At 38.9% G+C, this 25659-nt stretch overlaps 1 protein-coding gene across 4 annotated transcripts in view; it reads right to left on the bottom strand.

The window, feature by feature from the left end:
• NCOA6 (nuclear receptor coactivator 6) overlaps positions 1–25659 on the bottom strand; it is a 67318-nt gene that overhangs the window by 15889 nt on the left and 25770 nt on the right. For all 4 annotated transcript variants that reach the window (XM_036748807.1, XM_036748806.1, XM_036748804.1 and 1 more), the window contains exons 6-11: positions 24983–25105; positions 20512–20640; positions 14551–15378; positions 12123–12269; positions 9044–10169; positions 800–921 (exon numbers count right to left, since the gene is read on the bottom strand). In XM_036748807.1, coding sequence (XP_036604702.1) covers positions 800–921; positions 9044–10169; positions 12123–12269; positions 14551–15378; positions 20512–20640; positions 24983–25105 — 2475 coding nt within the window. The remainder of the gene's footprint in view (positions 1–799; positions 922–9043; positions 10170–12122; positions 12270–14550; positions 15379–20511; positions 20641–24982; positions 25106–25659) is intronic.

Consider the following 25659-nt stretch of genomic DNA (forward strand, 5'->3'; position numbering starts at 1 on the left):
AGCATCATCTAGTGGAAATGACAATCCTAGATATGGATGTCCTGAAAGGTCCAGGGACAGGCAGGAGCTGAGGAGTCACAGGGTTCCTAACAGTGTAAAAGGTGAACAGACAGATGATTTATGTGGGAAGATTCTAAGGAAGAGTAGGCAGGAGCATCCAAGGCCCTCCTACCATTAGATACTGTATAGACAGAGCCTGTAACCCTCTTGGCTCTACCTGTCACAGGTTGGTGAACAGACATCTTAGTGAACCCTACCATTTGTAGATAAAGACGATATTTCATCTGAAATGGGCCCTATCACATTCCTAGATGCTAGAGTAACAGTACTAAGACCAGTACCACTTCTTTTGGACATCAAGCTTTCCAATACTGAATAAATGTATCATTTATTTACAAAGCAGAAAGGGCAGTTCAGCATATCAGATCAGATAATAAGGAAAACTCCTCATTTAAACTTGGCTTCTCTGAATATGGCTGGGATTTGGATGTATACTGTCAGGATCAGGGAGGTCCATCCCATTTCAGTCTTCCTTTGGAAGAAGCTGAAAGGTCCAAGTGGAGGTGAGTCCAAAGGTACATGTACCTTCAGACAGGTTTTATTATTATTTTAAAGGTTTATTATTCAACAATACAACAAAATTCTCAAACATCACACATGCCAAAATGTTTCAGGAAATACAAATGGGTCACAATGGATAAAATAGTGTTGCTTCTTCCTTGAGGGGAAGGAGGAACACCAACAAAGCCCCCTTTCATATGTCATAGACAAGACAAGTGACATCATTATGCTTTATCACCTGGTGGCCTACTTGCAAAATCTGAGAGTTTAGGGCCTGTGTTGTCCAAGTTAATTCCTTGTTCTCCAGACAGTGGTTGTTGGTCAGACTCCTCAAGGCCAGTTGGGCGTGTATCTGGGGTACTGGGTTGAAAAAAGAAGAAATAAAAGGAAAGCATTTGAAAGTTAACAAGCAAAATTAGTTTGACCTTAAGCTATCCTTTTTTATAAACCAACATTGGAATTATGATGCTTCCTATAATTTAAATAATCTATATAATCTGGTAATTGGGTGAAATACTACAAGCCACCATGTTAAAAATCACATTTGTTCCAAGAAATTTTTGCACAACTACAATTTTTATTGTAATGTAATCACCCAGAATCAAAGAATTTTGGAGGTGGAAAGAATGATTCAGACTTTGAAGTGGAAGGGACCTTAAAGGTAGGTTATTTAATTCAACTCTAAAGTCTCTCTCCATTCTTGTCAATCCTCTCCTCTACTACTAAAGTGATCTTTCTAAAGCTCAGGTCTGACAATGTCACCTTCCTACTCAATAAACTCTAATAGCTCCCTATTATCAAATTAAAAAACCTGTCTGGCTTTTAAAGCCCTTCATAACCTGGACCCTTCCTACCTTTCCAGTTTTCTTGTACTTTATTCTTAGTACTTAGTGATCCAGAGTCACTCCAGCTCCCTTCCCTGGGCCTTTTCACTGGCTGTCTCCCAAGTCTGGAAAGCCTCCCCTCCTTCCCTCTATCTCCTGGCCCTACTTCTATTACTGCCTTCTCTCTGAGACTATCTCCCATTTACACCATATATGCCTTGATATGTACATAAGCTGTTTCAAGTTGTCTCCCCTATGAGCTTCTAAAAGGAAGCTCCAATCGTTGTGTCCCTCATAACTGGTATACAGTAAGTGCTCAACAAATGTTTGCTGACTGGTGATTGCTTGTTTTACAGATAAGGAAGCTAGGACCCAGAAAGGCCAAGTGACTTGCCCAAGGTTACACAGGTAAGGACACAAGCAAGATTTTAATTCTGTTCCTCTGCTTCTAAATCCAGTGTTCTTTTCACTGCACCATACTGCTTTTATCTCAGTTCAAGATTTAATCTAATTTCCTAGTTTTAGAGATGAGGAAACGAAGGGACCAAGGGAGCTAAATGACCTGTGAAAGGTCAGACTGCAAGGTCAGTAACAGAGCTGGAGCTAGAACCCAGGTCTCCTGGTTCCCTTTCTACTATCCCAATCTGACTCCTTAAGAGTCAGAGGCAGAAGGAATAGTCCAATACTTCAAAGAAGTTCTGGACTATCAGCATATGACAAGAATGGGTTTGAAGGTGCTGACTCTGAAACACAAACATCTGATCATAACCTCAGAAGCTCAACAAATGTAACCAAGAGGCCCAGTGCTTCTTTATTGAGTGAGCAGTTCCTTAACAATGGCTCCAAACAATTCAATAAGTACTTAAGAGGGGGAGGCGTGTGTGTGGAGTGGGAGAAGGTACAAAGGGAGAACTACAACCAAAAAAGTCTAGCCGATATTTACTAGCTTTATGGCTATGGGACAGTCTAGTTTATCATAAAATGATGATGGTAATACTTGGGCTACCTACCTTAGGACTTACTATAATCTACCAATATTCCCATCTGCCTGTTTTCAAAGATTATATAAAATTTAATGATTGCAAGTAAGTTGAAATGGATGAGTCACAGTAGGTTAGGGCTAAAGGGAATCTCAAAAGACTACACAGTCACTCCTAATTTTATATAGGTGAAAACCTGGTACTAGGCCTCTTCACTCTCATTGTATGACTTAGGCTGATCCCAGTAGTAGTGTGTAGTATACTAAAGAAGTCAGCTTCTAGATGCTGAGGAGAGGTATATCTCCCTGAGGACTGAAGGAGACAGAGAAGCAAGAATATAAAAATATGCTGACAGCAAATAAACAACTATGCATTTCAGTCTTTAACATTCAGACTATTGGGAAGAGAATAATAACCCTTTCAAAAGAGAAAAGGAATGATGGTCCCAAACAAATTATCCCATTAATAGACACTTTTACAGAAAGTAAGGGTACATGATGTTGGAATTCAAGAAAATAAATCCCTCATGGCTGAGGATCAATTTTTTTTTTTAATGGCTAAATAAATGGGAACTGAAATTCAAGTGGGATGATAGTAAGAGGGCATTTAACTGCCCTCAATGAATTAAAGTTCTGAAGCCCAGACAAATTACATTCTAGGGTCCTATCAATGACTTTTCAAAAATCATAGAGAATGGAAGAAGCAAACCAGGATTACAGCAGCATGTGAATTTGTCCTAATTTTCAAAAAAAAGGGGAAAATTAACATCTCCAAACTATACGCCAATTAGCTCAGAAAAATCCTAGAGTGCATCGTTAAAAGGCATTTAGAAAGGGAAGTAGTGATGTGTTGTTTAATTTTGTTGAACTGCTCTTCTCCCCTGTAGAAAATATTTGGAAACAAGAGACCGATAGATTTTTTTTTAAAAGAAAGAGAAGCAGTATGGTTTCGTCTAGGGGCAGCTAGGTGGCGCAGTGAGTAGAGCACCAGCCCTGGAGTCAGGAGGACCACAGACCCTTGACACGTGTGCTAGCTGTGTGACTTTGCGCAAGTCACTTAATCCCAATTGCCCTGCCAAAAAACAAACAAACAAAAAAATAGAATTAATCACTCCTGATTAACCTGACTTTCTTTATTGAAAGGGTTACTAGACTGCCATAGGAGTAATAGGTTAAAGTTGCAGAAAGGAAAATGTAGATTTCATGCAATTAAAAGCCTCCTGGAAATTTGAGAAGTTGAAAAGTAGAATGGACTGCATTGAGGGGTAATGGATTTTTCACTAGAGATCGTCAAGAAAAAGCAAGAGGACTACTTTCCAGGGATGCTGTAGGGTATTCCTGTTCAAGTACAAACATCCCTTCCAATGGAAATTCTGTGAGTTTGCTCCTAGGTCTGCCTTTAGAAGACTAAATAAAACAGGTTTAATTCATCTTTCAGATGACATTCTTTCACATATCTGGAGGCAGCCATCATATATATCCCCCTTTCTCTTACTAAACATGACTAACTCCTTCAATTAATTCTCATATTCTGAGGTGCTATCTCGCATAAGTAAATACAGTCTCCAGTCCTCTCACCATCCTGGTCAATTTCATCTGGATATTAGTCAACAAGCATTTATTAAGTTCCTGCAACAGGCTGGCAAAAGGTTTCCTAAAACATGGCTCTGAGAACTGAATACAATACTTCAGGCATGGTCTGACTAGGACAGAGTCCAGGGAGCTCTCTTCCTCTGGACACCATGCCTTTCAACAGTACTTTATCCCTATACAACTGATCTTATTAAATCATCATTCTAGCTCGCTAAGATCTCTCTGAAGTCTGATTTTTACCTAACATATTACTGTCCCTACCTGTTTTGTAGGTCTATGTTACCTGCAAGTTTGATAAACATACTGAACAGCCCAGGGTCAAAGACAGATACCTGGGCCTTTCCACTACAGACATGAATCCATCTAACTGGACAATCAACTACACCACTTCTCTCCATCTTATCCATAAAGATACAATGAGAGGCTCTGTTAAATGTTGCGTTGAAATATCGGTATCCTATGATAAGGACTGGGGAAAAAAAAAAACTTTTCATGAAACATTTCTGATTATGACATTCAGACTCCACTGGGAATCAATACAAATCTCCAAGATAAAAGGTCATTCCTCAATAGGTAAATAATCAAAGGATATGAATAAATAGTTTTTGAAAATGTAAACTATCAAGAACTATCTCAAAAGAGCTCAAAATCATTAATAAGAGAAATAAAAACCAAAGCAACTCTGGGGTATCACGTTACACCTATCAAACTGACTAAGAAAATAAAAGAGTCAAAGTCGGTGGGAATGCAGAAAAACAGGCAGGTTCACTGGTAAGAAGCTATGACTTATTTCAACTATTTTGAAAAAACAATTTGAAATTGGGCAAGAAAATTTACAAAACCATCTGTATTCTTTGACCCAGTGATCCCATTCTTCAGTTCATACCCCAAAGAAGTTATTAACAAGAAAAGAACTACATGCATAGAAATATTCATTGAAGCATTATTTGTAATAGCAATAAAGTTAGAAGTAAACTGTGTGCCCATCGAACTGGAGAATGAATGAAAAAACTGTAGTATATAAATGTAATGAAATATTGCTGCTCCATAAGGAACACTGATTATGAAGAATCCAAAAAACTATGAGGAAAAACTATATGAAACGATGTGGGGTGAGTAAAACAGAAACATGGAAATTACTACAGATATCTAAATGAAGAAAACTTTAAACAGCAACAAAACTCAAATAAAAACTTTGACCATTACTGAGGTTTAACTTATAAAGTATAATACCCATACTTTCTTTAAGCAAACTGAAAAATCACTGAAGTATACAGGTATATTCATTTTCAGTTACAATTAAGCTTAAACTGCATTGGGGGATTGTACTTGTGGAGTATTCAACTGTGTGAATATTGGTGTTTTGTATAATGTCAAAACAAAATTTATTAATAAAAATAAAAACAAGAAAAAATTACTGACAGTGGCTCAGTAATTACATCTGCCAGTTTTTGCTGAATTCTGGGAAGCAATCTGGCTAGGTTTGATGAGGAGATCTACGTATTCTTTCACTATCTCATTATTTATCTTAGATTCCAATTCCTCATTAAACATTTGTGACCTATTTAAAAGATCACCCTTCTTGGCAAAGAAAACAAAAGCATTATGCCTTTGTTGTATCACTTATTCAATGTATGAAAATATACAAAACTTAGATGATCATTAACAAATCAGAGTAATCTTTAAATTATAAGCTCTCCTTGTGTTTTTTGCATTAAATACATAATTTGATTTTTACACAATTTTTCAAAAACACAACTCCGCACAAAGTGAGGGAGAACAGTGCTGTTGGGAGTGAAGTTGAATCACTATTTTCTATTTCAGAAATCAAAACATTTCTAGATTCTCTGTGACTCTAAAAGCACTTGATTTTACCTGTATGTGAAGTAAAACATCCTGGTGTTATCATCTACCACATTTAAGAGTATAAAAGCAAATGAAATGCTAGAGGGGCCCATAAAGGTCACCACACAGATCTGCTCTATCTTTAATATTGCAAAATCTACACGGTTGAGGTCAGAGGTTGGGGAAAGCACATGCGTTTTCCCTCCAGCCAGTCCCTGAACTGCAAGAAAAAAAAAAAAGGCTGAAGCAACCCCCCCTCCCCCCAAAAAAACCCACAAAAAACTGATCTCAACCCTCTATGCCTTTTTAGGAAAAAGGCCTAGAAAACTTAAGTGTTTTGACTCAGGTCATACAACCTTTTTGGGAAAGAAAGTTCCTACAGCTTATTTCCCCCATCCCCAACTTCTGCAGCAAACAGGCAAAGTTTAGACAGTCAAGGATGGAAAGAACAAGTAGTGGGACAATGTTAATTTCTCTGTTATCAATTCTAATATTTAATTTATGAACTGTATTAAATGATTAAAATAATAGGAAACAGTCAAAGAATTTCCAATGTTAAAGATTGCAACTGCACACATCTGTCTTAAGAACAAGAGAATATATACTGTGGGATTTGATTAATAGAAAGTCTTGTCCTTTTTCCTGTGGGGAAAAATGTCAAGCCTAGCCAAGTCTTACTAAATTCTTATTCTAAACACAGATATGTTAGTATGTAACATTCTGAGACCTTTTAGAAACTCAGTAAATTTGCACAAAACAAAGTTACACAAATAACAAAAACTGTATCTCTACAAATTGTTGATAACCTGTCCTCTAGGTAAAATTACTTCCTCTTATAAATGCAGATCAGCACCTATTCCGAAATTCAGTCTTAAAGATTTCCCTTGAGGAACTCAGAGGTTAAGTGGCTTGTCCACATTCACAAAGCCAAACCAGGAAAGCTCAAAAGCTGCAGAGCCCTGACCATCCTTAAAGAAGTGTAATGCTAACTGACATTCCACTGTCCTGGAAATGACAGATTCAAGTCCTGCCCAAACTTACCCTTCACAAAATGACCCTTTGCACCAGACAAAATACTGAGTTTTTACAGAGTCTGATTCAAAACATCCTTATGGCTTAGGGAAACCAATGAAATGATCTATAAAATTTATTTAAAGCAAGAAGGGGTTTTGCTAGGTGCATGCTATATTTCTTAATAGGAGTATTTGAAATACAGTGCTATTCTGTAGCCACCCTAACATTACATTCTAAGTAAATCTCAACGAATATATTCATCTTGGGATAAAAAGAACACTACTAACTTCAGGGGAGGGAAATATATTTGGGAAAACTTCTCTCCCCAAAACTAACAAGCCATTTAACGAATCCAATCTTTTTCAACCTGATTCAAGGTCTTCTTTTGTCTTCTTTGAAGCTCTCATTACAGTGTTGTGGAAGGAAGGGGCTTTGAGTTCTCAAGGAAGCTAATGAGTAAAAACTTTGGTTAAGCCTACAAGCAAATCAAGTTATGTTTCTGTCACCTAAGAACAAGTTCAGTTTGGTGTGGAGACCACCGGGGGGTATTTCTTCTTTGCCAAAGGAACTCTTTAACAGATTATAATCTGCATCAGTGTTAGGAGTACCTATGTTGAAATCACAGATTTTTCAAAGTATACTTATCTCACATAAAGCAGACACTTTCTACTTTAGATTCAATCTTAAGGCTGCCAATCTTAATACTACTTTGTTCTTTTCTTTGCTCACTAATCTTGAAAAAATATAATCATGGCAAAGCCATTTGTAAGATTAGCAGTGAAGCAGTTATGCACTAAATGTTTACTTTTAACTTTACCAACAGGTAACTTTCAAACAGCATGGTTCTTGTCCCAGATGGTTAAATAAAAACATGTGCAAGGTAACCCCTCTTTAATTAACAGAATCACAGAATGAGAGTTGAAAGGGATTTCAGCGCCATCTAATTCAATCAATACACAGAAGGAACCCTCATAGCAAATCCCATCAAGTGATTATTCAGCCTCTGCAGGAAGACTTCCAAGGAACAGGAACCCAATGGACCTTCTGCGGCAGTTCATCTGACAAATCAATTTTTGCCAGATCTCAACCATAAAATGAGTCTTTAAAAATGTAGTTCTTACAAGTAAAAAGTGGTTTATCAGACTTGATGTTTTTAATTTAGCTATAGCTGTCACAGTAGAAATCTGCAATAGCTAAAGCCTTTGCTCTGTAGCCTAATATCTATCACATATTTTTGTTGCAGTACATGTTGGGCTAAAGTGCAGACCAGGCATAAGGAAGAACAATTAGCTATTCATTAATTAGGGTCCAGTTTATACTTCTACTGTCAATTCTAATTACATATTTGGATTGACCTTTTCTACCTTCACTGAAGCAATTAATGTATTAGTAAATTCTAACTATTACATTTCTGCCTTACATTTTGAAGCAGAGAGAAACAATTAAAAGTTTCCTTGAAAACACTTATCATAACAAAAACAAACAAACAAACAAAAAACATTTATCATCAAGGCAAAAACAAGTCAAACTAACATTCAGCCTTTGGAAACAGTATAAATGAATTTGTTAATCATTCTGCCTTCAGTGAACGTCCAAGGAACCCATCTGTCAGGGATAGAAAGGGGGCCTGATTTGAAGTGTCTAATCTTCTTAACATAGATTTTAAGCCTCTAGAAATGATTAAGAACCAATATTCTATGAAGACACCTGTCAAAAAAACCATTTTCTATGCAACAGCTGGGAGCTTTCTTAAGCAGGTTTTGCTTTATCAGTCACATAGGCTGTTTTTCAAAACATACTTACCCACTCTGGTTCACTAGTTATAATTAAACCTGAGAATATATAGTCAATAGCAGCTGAGGATCCATTTCTTTTGCTACAGTGGCCCTGATGACTTCCCAAGGGGGATAAGCCATGGGCTCCCTAGGACTAGTCTTTATTAGTCAGCAGGTGATTTAAATGTCTAGAAGGCTGACTAAATAAGACAACGTGGAAGCATAAAATGTTAAAGCTGAAGAGTTGGAAGAAATCATCTATTCCAACTCCAATTGTATAGAGGACCCTAAGACCCAGAGAGAAGGGACATACCTAAAAATTACAGTTTGGTGGCAGAGCTTGGACTAGAACTCAATTCTCTTCACTCCTAGTCTAGAGATTTATCTACTACAGGGTCCCCCTTGATACAGAAACAAACAAATAACATTTAGGCAAGATCATTTCAACCTACTTAAGTTCTCCTTGCTGATTACTTTTCTTCTTCCTCGGTGGTTTCTTCTTCTTGGGTTTATTTGCATTTGTATTATTTTGTTTATTGTTCACCCCAAAGTGGCCTGCAGATATGTCACTTTGTAGTAAATTCACTAATAAAGGACTTGTTAGAGTGACGTCTTTATTGACAGGGAAACCAGGATTCTGACCACAGGAGATCTGATTTCCGTTTGGTGCTCCACTGAAGGGCGCATTAAAAGGCATCCCATGCCCTGAAAAGTGGTTCCCTGAGGTGCCGTTTCCTTGCATTGCCTGCATGTGGGGTGGCACCATGTTTGATGGCTGCATGGAAACATCAGGCATCATCTGGGAGATGTTGACTTCATTATTTGTGGGGGTAGTGGCATCATTATGCTGCTGGGACATGTGTGAGCCAGGTCCTGGTGGTCTTAGAACCTGCCCCTGAATTCCCATAACCTGAGATGGATTGCTGTTCACAGAGCCTTGCTGGGCCATCATTTGTCCTGCCATCTGTCCTGTAAACTGAACCATATTTCCTTGCATGTTTGGAGTTGGTCCTCTCATTATCTGAGCTGGTCCCGTCATAACATTGGATTGGTTCTGACCATTAAATGGCTGCTTATTTCCTTGCATCTGATTGGTCATTATTTGTTCTATCATTGGGTTCTGCTGTAGCAAGACCTGGCCTTGAGGTCCCATCATTTGATTATGTGGTGCCATCATCTGCTGGCCCTGCTGGGGAATCATTTGTTTGGGAGGGGTCATTCTTTGCGGTGAAGGCCCAAGGTTTTGGTTTTGAGGGGCTACCATCATTTGGCCTTGTGGCATAAGTTGGGCACGAGAAAGGATCATTGGGTTTTGAGGGTTCAGGGCTCCTTGAGCCTGAGAGTTCACCATCTGTCCTTGGGAGGATACAATCTGTTGATGCATGCCCATCATTTGAGATGGGGGTCCTTGCTGAGGCTGACCTTGCATGCTGCCCATGTTCACCTGGGGAACTCCACTGTTACTAGTTTGTTGACTGGTTATATTGCTATGAAGTCCCATCATATTGGGCTGCATCATATTTGGTGGCCCGTGTGATACTTGCATCTGGTTCTGGGGAGGACCAGTTCCTTGGCCACCTTTAAAAGAAAATGCATGACTTCAGAAAGAAATTCTTATGAGTCAACTGGCATTAGTACATTCCAATTACCTTAACTACAAAGATACCCCACTCCCCACCATTCTGATTGACCAATTTAAATACCATTACCTGTCAACACACTTGAGAGTGCTTTTGGTGGGTTTTCTGGGTCATAAAGGTGTGACGCTGTATAATCATCTACATTGAGATCTTACTGCACAACAGGGATAGAGGTAAACAAGTTCTCCCCACTCCTGCCTGGCAACTCAATGATACAAATTTTTTGCTGGATAATCAAGCTTACATTCTCTCAGATTACAAAGGGAAGAGGACATAATCTCATTGTCAATACTGAATAAGATGATTGTTGCTACCTGCAAGATGAAGAAAATTAAAAACACTTTTGGTCAGTGAACTAAACTTTGCCTCAAGAGCAGCTGGGGAAATATAAGATGCAAGTGCAGAGACTTTAAGAGAAGATGCTTCCTTTCTAACAAGCAAATTCTGAAGAAAAGTTGGAGAGACCTACAAGGTTTCTTGGGAAGCTCATCTGGACCTTCTTCTTCAGCTACCTGGCAAACACTATTTGTTACATATCCAATAGGAAAGGTCAAAGAAACTGCCCTTCCTTCTCAAGATGTCATATGAATTTTCACCAGCTATAAACAAGGCTTTTCTAATCCTTAAATAATACGCAATTAAAACTGGGACCGAATGATCAAATTAACCCCAAGTAAGAACATAGCGCTAGCGAGGTATTTTTGATGGCATCAGACCAATGTCAGAATTTAAATGATGCCTTGACATAAAGGGGTAAGATAGGAATAGAAATAGTCATTTGGTACATATATAATCAGAGAGACGAAATTTGGGCTGTTGAGCACTTCTTGGCTCATTCCTGGAGTAATCAGATTCAGCCTCTCCCAATACGTTTCGTGTAAGTGTAGTATACTACGTGGACTGACTGCACTAGGATGTTCTCTTGCTTCTGCAACTAATACACAGGAACCAGGAGCTACTCTCTGTGTGAATCAAGTTAATATGCAGTATATATTTAATTTACTGATTTCTAAAATAGTTATCCATAGGACCTAACACTTCTCAAATATATTGTGGAGAAAAGTCCCACTACAGATTTCCTTGACCTTTATTTTCACCTATCTTCAATCTAGCTCTACTCACTCGGCCGAGAACACATGGTCAGCTGCTGTTGATGGTAGCATTACACCCAGCTTCTCAAGTGCACTGGCTGCCAGTTAACCTGGCCCAGATGTGGACAAATTCCATTTCTCCTTATTTCAATTTAGAAAGGGTTAAAGTGAGGAATAATCACAGAAATATCTTAATTATAGGAAAACTTTATTGGAGGCTTAAAGTTCTAGCCAAAGAAGGGAGTCACTGACCTGAGCTCCTTTCTTGGAAATCCCTTCCCTAACTAATTTGCAGGCTATAAAGGTGCTAACTTCCTCAACTTGTTCCCAAAAGACAGTCTATTTCACTGACATTCATTGAGACGTATATTCATCACACAATCCTAGGATTTAGAAGAAGCCATAAAGCTCAATTAGTTTAACTTCTATCTCAATGGGTGAATTCCTTCTCTAATATCCTGGACAAGTGGTTTATCTGGCCTCTGTCTAAATACCTCCAGCAATAGGGAGCCTTGAGGTAGTCTAGACCATTGGGGAATATCTCTATTAAGCAGTCTTTCTTTACAGGTAGCTGAAATCTGCTTCTTTTTAATTTCCAACTATGAGGCTCCCTCTAGGGGAGAAGAGTATAAGTTTTATCCCTCTTCCGCAAGACAATCCTTAATATCTTAAGACAGTAACTGTGTTGTTTTATTTACCCCAACCAGCTTCAAGTCTCTGTTCAAATTTGGCATAAGAGAGAGATAAAATCAGTAAGATGAAAGATTCCTGTCCACAGACAGAGGGAGAGAGACACAAACCTGTGTGCTGTACACTCTGGTTTCCTTGTAGCTGAGGGGCTCCAGTGTTCCCAGGGGTTCCAGAGGCTGTTGAAGGCACTTGGCCTTGCATAAAATTCTGATTGGGCTGTCCTGTCGAGAAGCCAGGTGGGAGCCGTTTAGGCATTCCTTAATAGAAAACAATGAGTAAGGCAGTTACCTAGCAAATTTGCACTTCTGCTCAAGTATGGAATGAATAAGGAAGGATGAACAGCATGAAGAGTCCACTTACTTAGGGTTTTTTAGTCACACTGGCTATATCTTTATAAATTCAGAAAAGATGGTTAAAAAAATCAACACAATCTTTCACATGAGCATTGTCAAAATGAAAAGAAAATATTAAAAAATTTATATTCAGAACATGCCAAGGAAAAGAGGGCAATCTGCTACCTAGAGGTGACCAGAGCTCACTGGCACAACTAGGTTCACGTGCTCACACTGTTCTGTAGCCTACCAAATCCGGAAAATCCGAATTTCCTCAGCACAGACCCCAAAGGAGCATCTGAAACAAGGGAACATGCTAAACCTTGAAATGCACAAAAAAGCATGAGAACAGGTTGATATGCAACATATCAGGTGAATAGTTGAGTCCTGATGTTAAAAATAGATAAGTAGCTTCAATCCCATCTCAAGAGGTAAATGATATTTCCTTCTACAATATTCCTCCATGTCTCCCTCCCCCCTTAAATATTATAGTGTTGGGTCTCCTTATAATGGGTGGTAGAGAGAAGTTTCAAAGTGAGGATATCATCAGTTTAACACAGAGCCTACCCTAAGGTTCTCTGCTCCATCCTCTGGTGGTCATGATACAAAGAATCATTATAATATGAAGTGGCTGAAATCTTGCTTCTCTTTTGTAACAAGGTTTGATGTCTGAGAATTAATTTAGGAGAGTAAATAATATCCGATTGGATGTGGTGAGATCATCTTAGGTGAGCCCATCAAGGACTCAATGGAAGGCATTTAAATCAAAAATCTTCTTTCCAATTTACTTGTATTAAACATGTTTCTCTTTAAAAGTGCTATGTTTTCAATCCCATTCTCCTTAAAAGACACTTTTTGCATACAATTATACATCTATTTAATAGCGTGTCCCCTTGCACTATCCGATGGTACCTGAAAAGATAGTAATCAAATCTGTAGAGTGGGACCCAGATAAAACCTGGCTGATGATCTGTATCAGAATGTCCAGAATGTTGGGGGGGGGGCTGAAGTTTGGGGTGGAAATTATTTTTCTTTTCCGGAAAACATGAATTTGGTAGGGCCCTTTTCTCCAAGAGATGCAAATATTAAAGCCATAACTATAGCCCATGTCAATAAAATAAATTGCAAGCCAGTGAAAAGATAAATGAGCAACTCAAGTTCACCAGAAACTATGAGAACATGCCTTTACTATGCTGTACTAGAGCTTGAAGGAGTATATTGGGGGTGGGGAAGTGACTTTCTTTTCTGAGCATGTTTATCAGATGATAATTGTAACCGTGCTTTCTATGTCTTACTGAAAAGCTCCAAGCACATTCTTGTGCACTAGATAAATGATTGATAACAATAAATAAACATGGAGATGGATAAGTTTTACGGTAATCGTTTTACCTCTCACACATTAAGCTCCATTGCTTTTTCTTCATACGAGAGACACCTTAAAAATTAATAAATAAATCTCCTTTAGGTATAACTAGTGTAGCTCCCTCTTTAAGGAGCAGCTATCTGCATTATAATACTGTAAAAGTCAATGTGTTCTGAACTCATCTTGTGCATTTTAACAAAGTTTTACCAAATTTATCAAAAGTTCATGTTTACTATTTTACTGGCAGTTGGTATACTAAAAGGGGCAGCTAGGTGGTGCAGTGGATAGAGAGCTGGTCCTGGAATCAGAAAGACTCACCTTCCTGAGTTCAAATCCAGCCTCTGACACTTACTAGCTGTATGACCCTGGGCAAGTCACTTAACTCAATTTGCCTCAGTTTCCTCATCTCTGGAGAAGAAAATGGCAGACCATTCTGGTATCTTTGCCAAGAAAAACCCAAATGGGGTCACAAAGAGTCAAACGGGACTTAAAACTACTGAATAACCACAACGTACTAAATTCAACAGATAGATCGGGAAGGGAAAATGTGCTTTTCTTGACACATTTTCTTAGCTGACAAGTCAAAGGATTTCAAACAACAAAATGAACACATCTAATCTGGTTACCCGCATCTGTACAAAGATGGCTGGCTTAATTACCAACATATCATACAATACATCAAAGTAGCTAAGTTAATGTGACAACACTAACCATGCAGTATAGACCATGAATTAGATCCTTACATTATAGCTTTTCCCATGCCAAATGAAAAAGCCAGATGAAGTTCTAGCAATTTTTCTCTCTAAGAAACTGAATGGCAAAAATATGTTCAGTGCAGCTCACCTCCTAGACCTGCATGTAAACCCTGTGGACCCTGATTTTGCTGTGGCATCACCATGAAGTTGGGTGGCACATTTCCCTGTTGAACCATAGGATTTCGACCAGGAGAAGTGACAGGCTGCTGAAATCCTTGGGGAAGAGGGTTATTTTGAGGTGGCCTTGGTCCCATCTGCTGTTGTGTTTGGTTAACTGTTGGAGATGATGCAGGAGATCCCTGCTGAAAGGAGGAGGGAGACGAAGCAGGAGACTTGTTCGTTAGGTGAGGCTGCTGAAGTGGGGTAGGAACCCGGGAAGGTCCCCCTTGAAGGCTCTTCATTTGAGGAGCAGTAAATTGACCTGGGTTGCTCATTGGAGGAAAGTTTGTGTGGGACTGTGAGGCTTGCTGGCTTCCAAAGGGATATGGAGGTGGAGGGTGGGAAGGAGTCTGTACTGTGGCTAGAGATGGCCTTGCCTGAAGCTGCTGCTGCATAGGACCAGGAAGGGGGGCTTTTTTCCACCCTTGATTTGCTGTCAATGTACCCAGAGCACCCTGGGCCGGTGGAGGCTGAAGAGCTCCAGAAGGCAACTGGTTCCAGCCAGGAGGCACAGGCACCTGAGTGGGGGCAGTAAAAGGAGGCCGAATTCCCTGTGGCTGCTGCTGCTGATGTTGCTGTGGGGGTCTAGGTTGCATCTGCTGTTGCTGCTGCTGCTGCTGAAGCTGCTGAAAATTAGGTGGATTTATCTGTCTATTAACTGGTACAGGCTGCATTTGGTGGAGCTGAGGAGCCAAAGACCCTGAGGTATGACTCTGTTGCTGCAGAGGAAGCCCAGAAAGGAGTGGATCCACTGAATCTGTTTTAAAGAAAATAAACAAATGGATCATTCCCCTAATGCCACTGAAAAATAACAGTAGCTCACTTTTCTAAAGCACTTTAAGGTTTACAAATCACTATTACATTTGAGGGCTTACAAAACACTTTCTTCAAAATAACTCTATTACAGGCAGCTTAAGTACAATTATCCCCACTCTAAAGAGGCTGAAAAAGAGAAGGGACCTGCCCACAGTCACATACTAAGTGCCAAAGATGGGAATCGATCCCAGGCCTTCTGATCCTCAGTCTATATCAGGCTCTCTTAGGACACAACAGGCCTCATAGATTCATTTATCCTCTCTGCAGATGATTCTCAGATCAATTTATCCAGCTCTGACCTCCTTCCTGACACCCAAAGCAATTGCCTATTGTATATCTTGACCTGGATATCATGTCCCAGGGACATCTTTAACAAAATCTCAAAAATTGAACTCATTATCTTTCTTTAAAAACTCTTACCTCTTCCTAACTCCTCTCTTACTATCAAGGACAATACCATCTTTCCAGTCAACCAGGCTTAAAACATAGGTGTTATTCTTAATCTCTCACTGTATTGTCTCTCATCTCCTGTAACTAATCAGTTACCAAGACCTGTTTATTCAATCTTCAAAACATCTCTCACATATGCTCCTTTCTCTCCTCTGACCCTACCACCACACTAGTGGAGACCCTCATCACTTCAAGACTAGACTACTGTAATAAGCTTTCTGGTGGGTCTCTCTGCCACAAATCCCTTCCTGCTCCAGTCCGTTCTCCCCTCAGCTTTCAAAGTTCTCTTTCTAAAGTGAAGGCCTTCTTAAAGCCCTCCATATAACTTGGTCTATTCCTACCTTTCCTGTTTTCTTGCACTCTACTCCCCTCTATGTACTCTACAATCCAGTGACACCACCTGCCTGTTGTTCCTCAAACAAGGCACTCCATCTCCTGACTCCAGGTGTTTTCGCTGAGTGTTTCCCATGCCTGGAATGCTCAGCCTCCTGATTTCCTTCAAACTTCAGCTAAAATCCGACCTTCTTCAAGAAGACTTTCCTAGTCAATTTTAAGGCTAGTGCCTTCTTATTTTTTTCTTTCTTTCTTTTTTTTAACTTTTTGGAGGGGGGAAGGCAGGGCAATTGGGGTTAAGTGACTTGCCCAAGGTCACACCACTAGTAAGTGTGTCAAGTGCCTGAGGCTGGATTTGAACTCAGGTCCTCCTGACTCCAGGGCCGGTGCTCTACTCACTGTGCCACCTAGATGCCCCAACGTTAGTGCCTTCTTTCTTAGATTACCTCCAATTTATCTTGCTGTATCTTGTTTGTTACTTGGTTGTCTAAATGTTATCTCCCTCAGAGTGTCAGCTCCTTGAGGGCAAAGACTACTTTTTGCCTTTCTCTGTATCACCAATACTTAGCACAGGTCCTGGCGTACAACAAGTACTTAATAGATATTTGTTAATTTGACTGGACTAGAAACTGCACCAAAAGGATGACTGTTGTAAAGCAAACTGAGCATGTGTGCATGTGTTATCATGTTTGATATCAAACTTAAGCAATTACATAAAAGCAGTAAAAAAGAAAGTATAGGTATTTACTACGCAGTATTAAATGAACAGAGCAAGAAAATCAGAGTGTGCCTATCTAGCCACATACATACACACATACATTTGCCTTCTGCAAAACCTAAAGACGGTAATAGAATCCTAAAGGAAAGGCCTACTCATGGGCTTTAAAAGAATCAAAAAAGTTTCAATTGCAAAGTGCTCATGCAAGAAGCAGCATGGCAGAGTGGGCAATCAATCATCCTGCCTTGGAATCAGAAGATATGAGTTCAAGTTCTGCCTCTGACTTAGAATGTCAGCGTCCCAGGCAATGGACAAGTGTTAGAGTAGGTTCCAAACTACACTAGGAGAGGAATTTCCTTACTGGGAGTTCCCTATACCAGTGAAATCACAGGTCCAGTGGAAAACAAACATGGTTGGTGCTTAGACAGACTACTAGACACTAGACACTTAGACAGACTAGAGCACTTGAAGTGGCTAATGCTATCAAAGAGAAAAATGGTCAAACAAGGGAAGGACTTTAAGAAATGGTGAACAAATGCGTTTTCTGCCTAAGATAACAAGATCAACGTCATCTAAAGTCAATGCCTTTGTTGGATTCTCAAGGCTCAATAAGTAGGTGTTAACAAGTCATACACACATATGTATATCTATGTGTGTGTCTATGAGAATATGGTCAATGCAGAAATTTGTTTTGCTTGATTAGTTTGTGACAGATTTTTCATTCTCAATGTGGGGAGGATGGGAAGCAAGTTATTACTGTTTGGGGAAAAAAAGTAACAAATTTTAAGTTAGTGCTTCTCACCATAGGAGGGGGCTAAGCACTAATGGAAGAGATCACAAGCTACTTCCATAATGTAAAGAATTCAAGACCTAAAGATAAACACTGAGAAGGGTTGATAAAATCAAGTTCACTCCCAGATGACCGTGAATAGTAAGAATTGATTTCCAAAGGAGTGGGGAACCTGCAGACTCCAGGCCACTTGTGGCCCACCCCTGAATTAGATCATAGCTCAGTAATGAAGCCAAGGTTCAACTCTGTGAGTAGAAAATAGGAGCTGCCCCACTAGAGACCCAACTGGAATTGGACAGTTGGGCAACGCAGCTCCTTCTTTTTTACTTCCTTCCATTCCTTCTGTCCACACAGGGTATCATATCCTTATTTGCAGGTACTCTGCTGAAAGGAATGTAAATTTTCATAGCTGAAACCTTTTGTTTTTCCTTAAGGACCACACCTTAAGACCAAATCACTCAGGTTCTCCTCATTGATTGGCCAACAGTAGGTCTAAGCCAAGCCCCACTTGGTCAGTGTTTGGGCCCTGATTGGCTCAGTGAATGTAAATAGCAATTGTTTCTGTTTTGGCCAGAAACCCAGTGGGTCTTTCCCTCCCAGACTGATTTTTTTTTTTAAACTAAGTAAGAAGGCCATCCTCTGCCTCATTTCTTACCTAGCCTTAAATCATTGAATGGGCGTTACCTCAGTCAAACTGAGGCCCATAGAAGACCTTAGCTTAAAAAGGTCAAAGTCTCCTTTTGCATTTGGGGCAATCTCCAGCCATCTTGATCTATATCTTGCCACTGGTAGGAGAAAGTGAGGCTAGTGACTTTGTACAGCCCTCCCTCATTTAAATTCAATTCACTTGCATATAATGGCATCACCTCCCTGGTCTTTTTCCAGAAGAAGGACAAACAACAACAAAGTTTAATCCCTGTATTATCTAGTTACCTCTGCTCTGTTCCATAGCTACAATCCCTATGCCTAATTTGGACCAGCTATCTGGGAATTTGTATCACTGGTTACAAAGGGGACCAAATAAAGGTGTTAAGTAAAATAAAACAGAATAAATCTAAACCAGACTATGAGAAAAACAGCTCAAAATTTATATCCTATTAGTTATTACTAGGATCTTGGATTGGAATAGCAAGCCTTTCATATTTCTTTTATCTGAGACTCTATGAACATACATGATCTTCAAATAGAAAAAGCAATACTTTTTTTGCTTGACAAGATTAAGGAAATAAAATAATCTAATAATTACCAAAAAATTATGAAATAATAAGCAGGTCAGAATAATAAAAAGAGAACTAGATTCAGTCACAAAATCCAGGTTCAAATTCTGGCTCCAACATTCATTAGAGACTATAGGTAAATCACTTCACCTTTACGAGCCTCAGGTTCTTTCTCTGTAAAAACGGAAATAATAACACACTTTCTACCTCAGGGGGTTTTTATAAGGAAAAGGCTTTGTAAATTTTGTTGTACTGTATAAATAAACACGAGCTAATGGCTCTCAAAATAGCTAATTGCTAGTATGCTTACATAGGCAAAAGATCAAAAATCCCAGATAAAAATGGTTAAGCACCTAAATCTTTTTGTATCTGATTCCTGCTTTGTAAAATGTGGTGTTTGGAATAGCATTCTCTACGCTTCCAACACAATTCTTGCAGCTATCATTCAGAAAATGAATTCTTGTGGACCTAAGACCTAGCAACTGCTTCTGCAGGTGCTACAGCCACAATTACAAAACACTGGGGAAAGTTCTTGTCACCAAAGCACTCTCAAATGATTCAGTATCAGAAAGGGATATGGCTTTATCAGTGGAAACAATATTAAAGAAGATGCACTACCATCTACTTTGTTGCTAAAGCAAAACTAAGGGTCGGGGGCCTTTTCATCTGGCTGTGTGTTCAAACCTTCTATGTGTGTTATATCGCCTTGTAAGATTATAAGCTCCTTGAAAGAAAGTACCGTTTTGCTTTTCTATCTGTATCTTAAGTGCTTCGCATGTAGTAAGTGCTTAAGAAATGCTTGTTCATTGCTCACATTCTATTAACCTGTTAAAGAGATAATTCCCAGAGATAACCTAGAAGTCTTCCCCCATTTTATCCCAAGTACTTTCTGTCATTTTAAGGAAATGAGAGGTATTAAGACAAAAAAAATTACACATAATATGTACTTAAGAAATGTTTGTTGACAAACTTAACCCCAAACAAAATGTAGAAAAAAAGTATATCTTCCTCTTTTTTGCAGAAGTAGGGGACAATGGGTAAGTAACACTATATAGAATATCTTTTTCAGTATGTTGGTTAATTTTGCTGATATAGATATAGACATAGAGACATTAATAACAATTTATTCTTTTTTTTAAACAATTAATTCTTTAAAAAGAAATTTGAATTGTGAAATGATGAGCTGCAGGATTCCATCAACTACTACAATATTTATTCAAAGACTTAAAAATGTGTAATCAGTGGTTCAAAAAGACAAATACCACGTGTTCCCTTCTCCAGAAACATAACAAAGTATAAACAGACTAACAAATAACTTAACCTCTCTGGGCCTCATCTGTAAAATGAATGGGAAAGACTCAATGACTTGTAGGGTTCCTTCTAACTCCATGAATCTATGATCCAATCATTTTGCTTAACTTTTTCCTTTTTACTTCTCAACATACTCTTAACCTAAACAAGTGGGTGGGAGCTCAGCACAACAAAGAGTTGTAGAATAACTAACTACATACTACCACCTGATGCCATCCTGCACTTCATAATGGACTTTATACCTGAGTTCATTACCTGACTGTGAAGCAGGTCGGGGTGCTCTGGTCTGCAGCTCTGGGTTAGCACCAGCTGCTATCATGGAAGAAGATACATTTCCACCCTGGGACATCATAACAGCTGCAGGATTGTTCATCCTTATTAATCCTACAAAAAATTTTAGAATCCATTAGTTTTTCTTAGAGCAAAGTAATAACTTAGAGTCATTCTCAAAATGCACATTTCCATAGCACCTTAAGGTTAACCAAGTGTTGCTGCTGTTGTTTTTAATAACAACCCTGTTAAGACAGGCAGTATAAGTGTTATAATTCTCTCTTTTACTGAAGAAGAAACTGAAGATCAGAGAGATGAAGTGACTTGCCAAGGGGCACAGAGATAATAAGTGTCAAAGTTAGGACTTGAATACAAGTCTCTTGATTCCAATTCAGAGTTTTCCAATATACCATGCTGCCCCATTCAATAAATATTTATTAAGTTATGTACTGTGTACTATAGGCTGCTGCTATGTACTGTTCTAGGGATGCAAAGACAAAAAACAAAACAAAACAAAAAACAGTCCTTGCTCTTAAAAAGCCTACATCCTACTAAGGAGATACAACAGACATAAAAATAAAGTATACACGGAAAACTAAAGAGCACTTAACTTGGCGGGGTAGTGTAGCAGGTCAAGAAAAATTTCATAGACAAGGACACCTGTGATGAGTCTTGATAGAATAAAAGGATTCTGAGAGGTATAAATAAGAAGGAACTACATTCCAGACACAGGAGATGGCTTGTGCAAATAGAGAGGGAGAAAATGAAAGAGGCAAGTTCAGAGATAAGCTATGAATGGAACATAAAAGGCACAAATAGGGAGTAGTATGAAATAACGCTAGAAAACTAGGGTGGTGGTCATGTGAGTTGAAGGAATGTGACAGATGCAAGGAACGTGACAGAAGGAGAAGCAGCAAGACTTAGCAACTGATGGTTATGGGGATGAGGTGAAATAGAGGATTACTCCAAGTTGGGGAATCTGAAAAAATGAGAGGACTGAAGTGCCCTCAAAAGTAATAGGGAAGTCTGGAAGAGAGATAAGAGAGGCTTGGAAACCATTTTTCAAGGGGCTAGGAAGTGAATGGATGATCAAGTAAAATCAGCAAGTGTAGATGATTCTTTCTAGGCATGTGGCAAGAAAAAGGAAGCCATAGGATGAAAGCTTGGTGAGATGGCAGGGTCAAGTGAAGGGTTTTTTTTAAAGCATTTTTATAAGTAGTTTGAGGCAGGTTGTTGTCACAATGTGGAGCCAATGGATAGGAAGAGGGTGAAGATGAAAGAAATGATTGATGGGATTAGCTTCCACAGAAGAAAGGAGAGAAGACCTCCTATATATAGGCATAGAAGAGTTGACTTTGGAAAGAAGATTCATCTATAAGGAAAAGGGGCTGCGTGAAGAAGTAGTTAAGAAGTTTTAAGATATGGAATAAAAGAGATGGAGGAATTAATGAATCACTTCAACTTCCTCAAGATAATAAGAGGTAAGGACTGCTAGGAGAAAATAGGTTATATTAGAGGAGCTGGAGGATTGAGGAGAAAGGAGAAGTCTGGAACTACTGCTGAATCGGGTGGAAAGAACAATAGAGAAAGAATAAAAATTATGCCACATAATGAGAGTCCAGTTGAGATAAGATAACATGACATTGGAATGAACCCAGTTGGCACAGAGGTGTGACTTTCTTCAGAATAATGATTGAGAGAACCAGGGGACAAGGGAGTTATCCAAGGGTGGAAAACAATATGTAGCTGAATTGATTAACTGTAGAGTTAATACTGTTAAGTAAGTTAATACTATGAAGTAAGGCTAGAACAAGGATAATAAGGTGGGAAAATAGGGAGGGATGGAAGTAGTGGAGTTTGAGGTGAAGAAGAACAGAAGGAGTGAGACCAAAATAGAAGATGTACTGGAAGCTCTTTTTAGACAACTGTACTTGCTTGCTGATCCATCTCATAGATGCCAGATCCCCAAAACAAGAAGTAATTAAACAACAGCAGGGAGTGGATGATAATTTATTTACTGTATCTAAGTGTTTCAGTTGTGTCTCACTCGTGATCCCATTTGGCACTTGCTAAACAAAGACAATGGAGTGGTTTGCTATTTCCTTCTCCAGCTCAATTTATAGATGAGGAAACTGAGGCAAACAGGATTAAGGGACCTGTTCGGGGTCTCACAGCTACTAAGTGTCTGAGGCTGGTTTTGAACTCAAGTATTCCTGACTCTAGGCCCAGAACTCTATCCACTGCACCACCTAGCTGCCTTATTTCTAACTGCCTATTTACTATCTCAAACTGTATGTCTCATAGATCTCTTAAATTCAACATGTCCACAAATGAACTCATTATCTTTCTTCCCAACACTTCTCCCTTCTTTCTAACTTTCATATTACGGTTGAGGGTATCACCATCATTCTGGTCACCCAGGCTCCCAACCTAGGGGTTACGCCTCATGTTCAATCTATTGCCAAGTTCTGTCATTTCTATGTTTAAAAGCTCCCTCATTCTATGTTCCTTTCTCTTTTCTGACACTGCCACCACCTTGGCATAGGTCTACATTAACTCACACCTGGACTGTTGCAACAGTCTGGTAGTTGGTCTCTCCACCTCAAGTTTCTCCCTACTCCAGTCCATCCCGTGTTCAGATGTCAAAATGATCTTCCTAAAGTTCATATCTGACCATGTCATCTCTTATTAATCAACTCCAGCCACTCCGTTATCATGTCCAGGATCAAATACAAAATTCTGTTTGGCTTTTACAGCCCTTCACAAACTTTACTTCCCTCCACATGCTCCAATCTAGTGACGCTGGCCTCCTACTCGCTGTACATGACACTCTACTTCCCAGCTGTGGGTGTTCTCCCCAGTTCTTTCCTATGCACAGAGAAGGAAATGTGCATCTCCCTCATCTCCACCTCCTGGCTTCTTTGGCTTCTCTGGCTTCCTTCAAGTCTTAGCTCAAGTCCCACCTTCTTACTGTAAGAAGTCTTTCCCAGTCCTCTAAATCTTATCTCCTTCCCCCTGATATTATCTCCAATTTATCCTGTGAATATCTTATTTGTAAACAACTCTTTACTTATGATTTTCCCCATTAGACTGTGAGCTCTTTGAGGATACAAATTGTTTTTGCCTTTCTTTGTACCCCAGTGCTTAACACAGTGCACTACATATAAAGGTGCTTAATAACTGCTTGTTAACTTGTTTGTCATATTATTTACATAATATGATGCAAAGTGCAGCAACAAGAAAACAATATATACAATGACTACAGAAAAACTTAAGAGCAAATGCTGCAAAATTAGATAAAATAAGGATGGCTGTAAAGAAGGGCTATGAAGATACCCACACACACACCCCATTACTTTGCAGAGAGGTGGAAGGTCCATGGATGTGGTACACTGCAAATATTTTCAGACTTTTTCAATGGATTGATTAGTTCTGTTGATTTTTTTTTCTCTTTTTAAAAAAGTTATTACTTGTCACAGGGGATGGCTCTCTAAGACAGCAAAGGGATACTGGGGGAAATGTTGGTAATCTAAATGAACAAAAGATACCAATAAAATTTATTTAAAAATGAAAGAAAACATAGTACACAAAGGGAATATCATTTGTTATATGGAAAGGAAGGATAATAGGGAAAATTTTAGTGAAGCTTAAAAATACAATATATCAATAAAAATTTTTTTGAAAAATCACAGAGCTTTCATATATTCACATGTATATAATATATATTAATACATATTCTTTGTAGCTGAATATTAAGATTTAAGTAAAATGGGAAATTTCATTAATCAGTTACTAATGGAAGAAAAGTAGCAGCAGAAAATTGTCCCAAAACATAAACTTCACTGCAAGTCATTCAATTGAATTATATGATAGACTTGGTTTATTTTCTTTCCCTCCCAAAAGATTTGTTTGTTTCTGTCTGGCTTAGGTCAATATTACATTTAGTTTGCATTTCACTGAGGAGGCTAAACAAATTCACTGAGGATGCTGAAAACTGACAACTGGTTGTTTCTTAAATAAATGTATGGACAATTGTAATAGTAATTAAGGTGGGACTTTTTGCTGTTGACCTTTAATGATTCTGGCCTTTGTTTGAATAGGGCAGATAAAGTGGGATGTTTTTGTATTTCTCAGCACTGAGACAATTGTGAGCCATTGATTTGTATCTGATGTGATAACAGTTGCTTTCCTTAAGTAAAGCAGATCAAAAGGACCTGTTGTTGGCAGCGTTCTGGGTGCTGGTTGTTGGTGGATCTTACATCCCCACAGAAGCTGTTAGCTGGATTGTTGATACAACAATATATTATACATGTCATAAGTCAATAATATTACATTAAATATTAAATATATTGACATTCTTTTCCTCCCATAAATGATACAGCCAACCAAAAATGAGTCCCAGAGAGTTCAAATGGCTACTAACAAAAGTACTCTATAGTGATAAGTTAATTCTTACCTGGACCACTTGCCATGGGAAATCCTGCCTCCATTCTAACAGAATTCCCGGCTCCCATGGGGCCATTCATTCGAACATCTTGGCTTCGATTCTGAGCCAGAGCCAGGTTGATTGCACCTTCCCCTGAAAAGGGCAATCAGGTTGAAAAGAAGAAACTACTTCAATGAGAATAATCAAGCTTCCAAGGACAATTTTGAGAATGAGCTGGATCTTTCCCAACAGACTTAAGTATACAGTCCTAACTGGCTAGATGTCAATCATTTCTGTAGGATGTGATAACTGGGCAGCTAGAGGGCAAAGTGAGTAGAGTGCTGGGCCTATAGTCAGGAAGACTCATCTTCCTGAGTTCAAATCTGACCTCAGACACTTACTAGTTGTGTGACCCTGGGCAAGTCACTTAACCCTGTTTGACTCAGTTTCCTCATCTACAAAATGAGTTGGACAAGGAAATGGCAAACCATTCTAATCTTTGCCAAGAAAACAACAAATAGGGTCACGAAGAGTTGGACATGACTGAAAAACAACAGAATTATAACTCTATAATGTAGTATTAGGGACAAGGGCTAGAACTGTTATTTCATTGATACAAAGAATTCCTGGGTGAAAAAATTTCCTATCCCAATGCAGGTTAGCAACTTACAGTCTCAGAGAGTTACCAAGAGCAACAAGAGGTTAAG

Source organism: Trichosurus vulpecula, chromosome 3 (genome assembly GCF_011100635.1).
Source record: "Trichosurus vulpecula isolate mTriVul1 chromosome 3, mTriVul1.pri, whole genome shotgun sequence".
NCBI classification, from domain to species: domain Eukaryota; kingdom Metazoa; phylum Chordata; class Mammalia; order Diprotodontia; family Phalangeridae; genus Trichosurus; species Trichosurus vulpecula.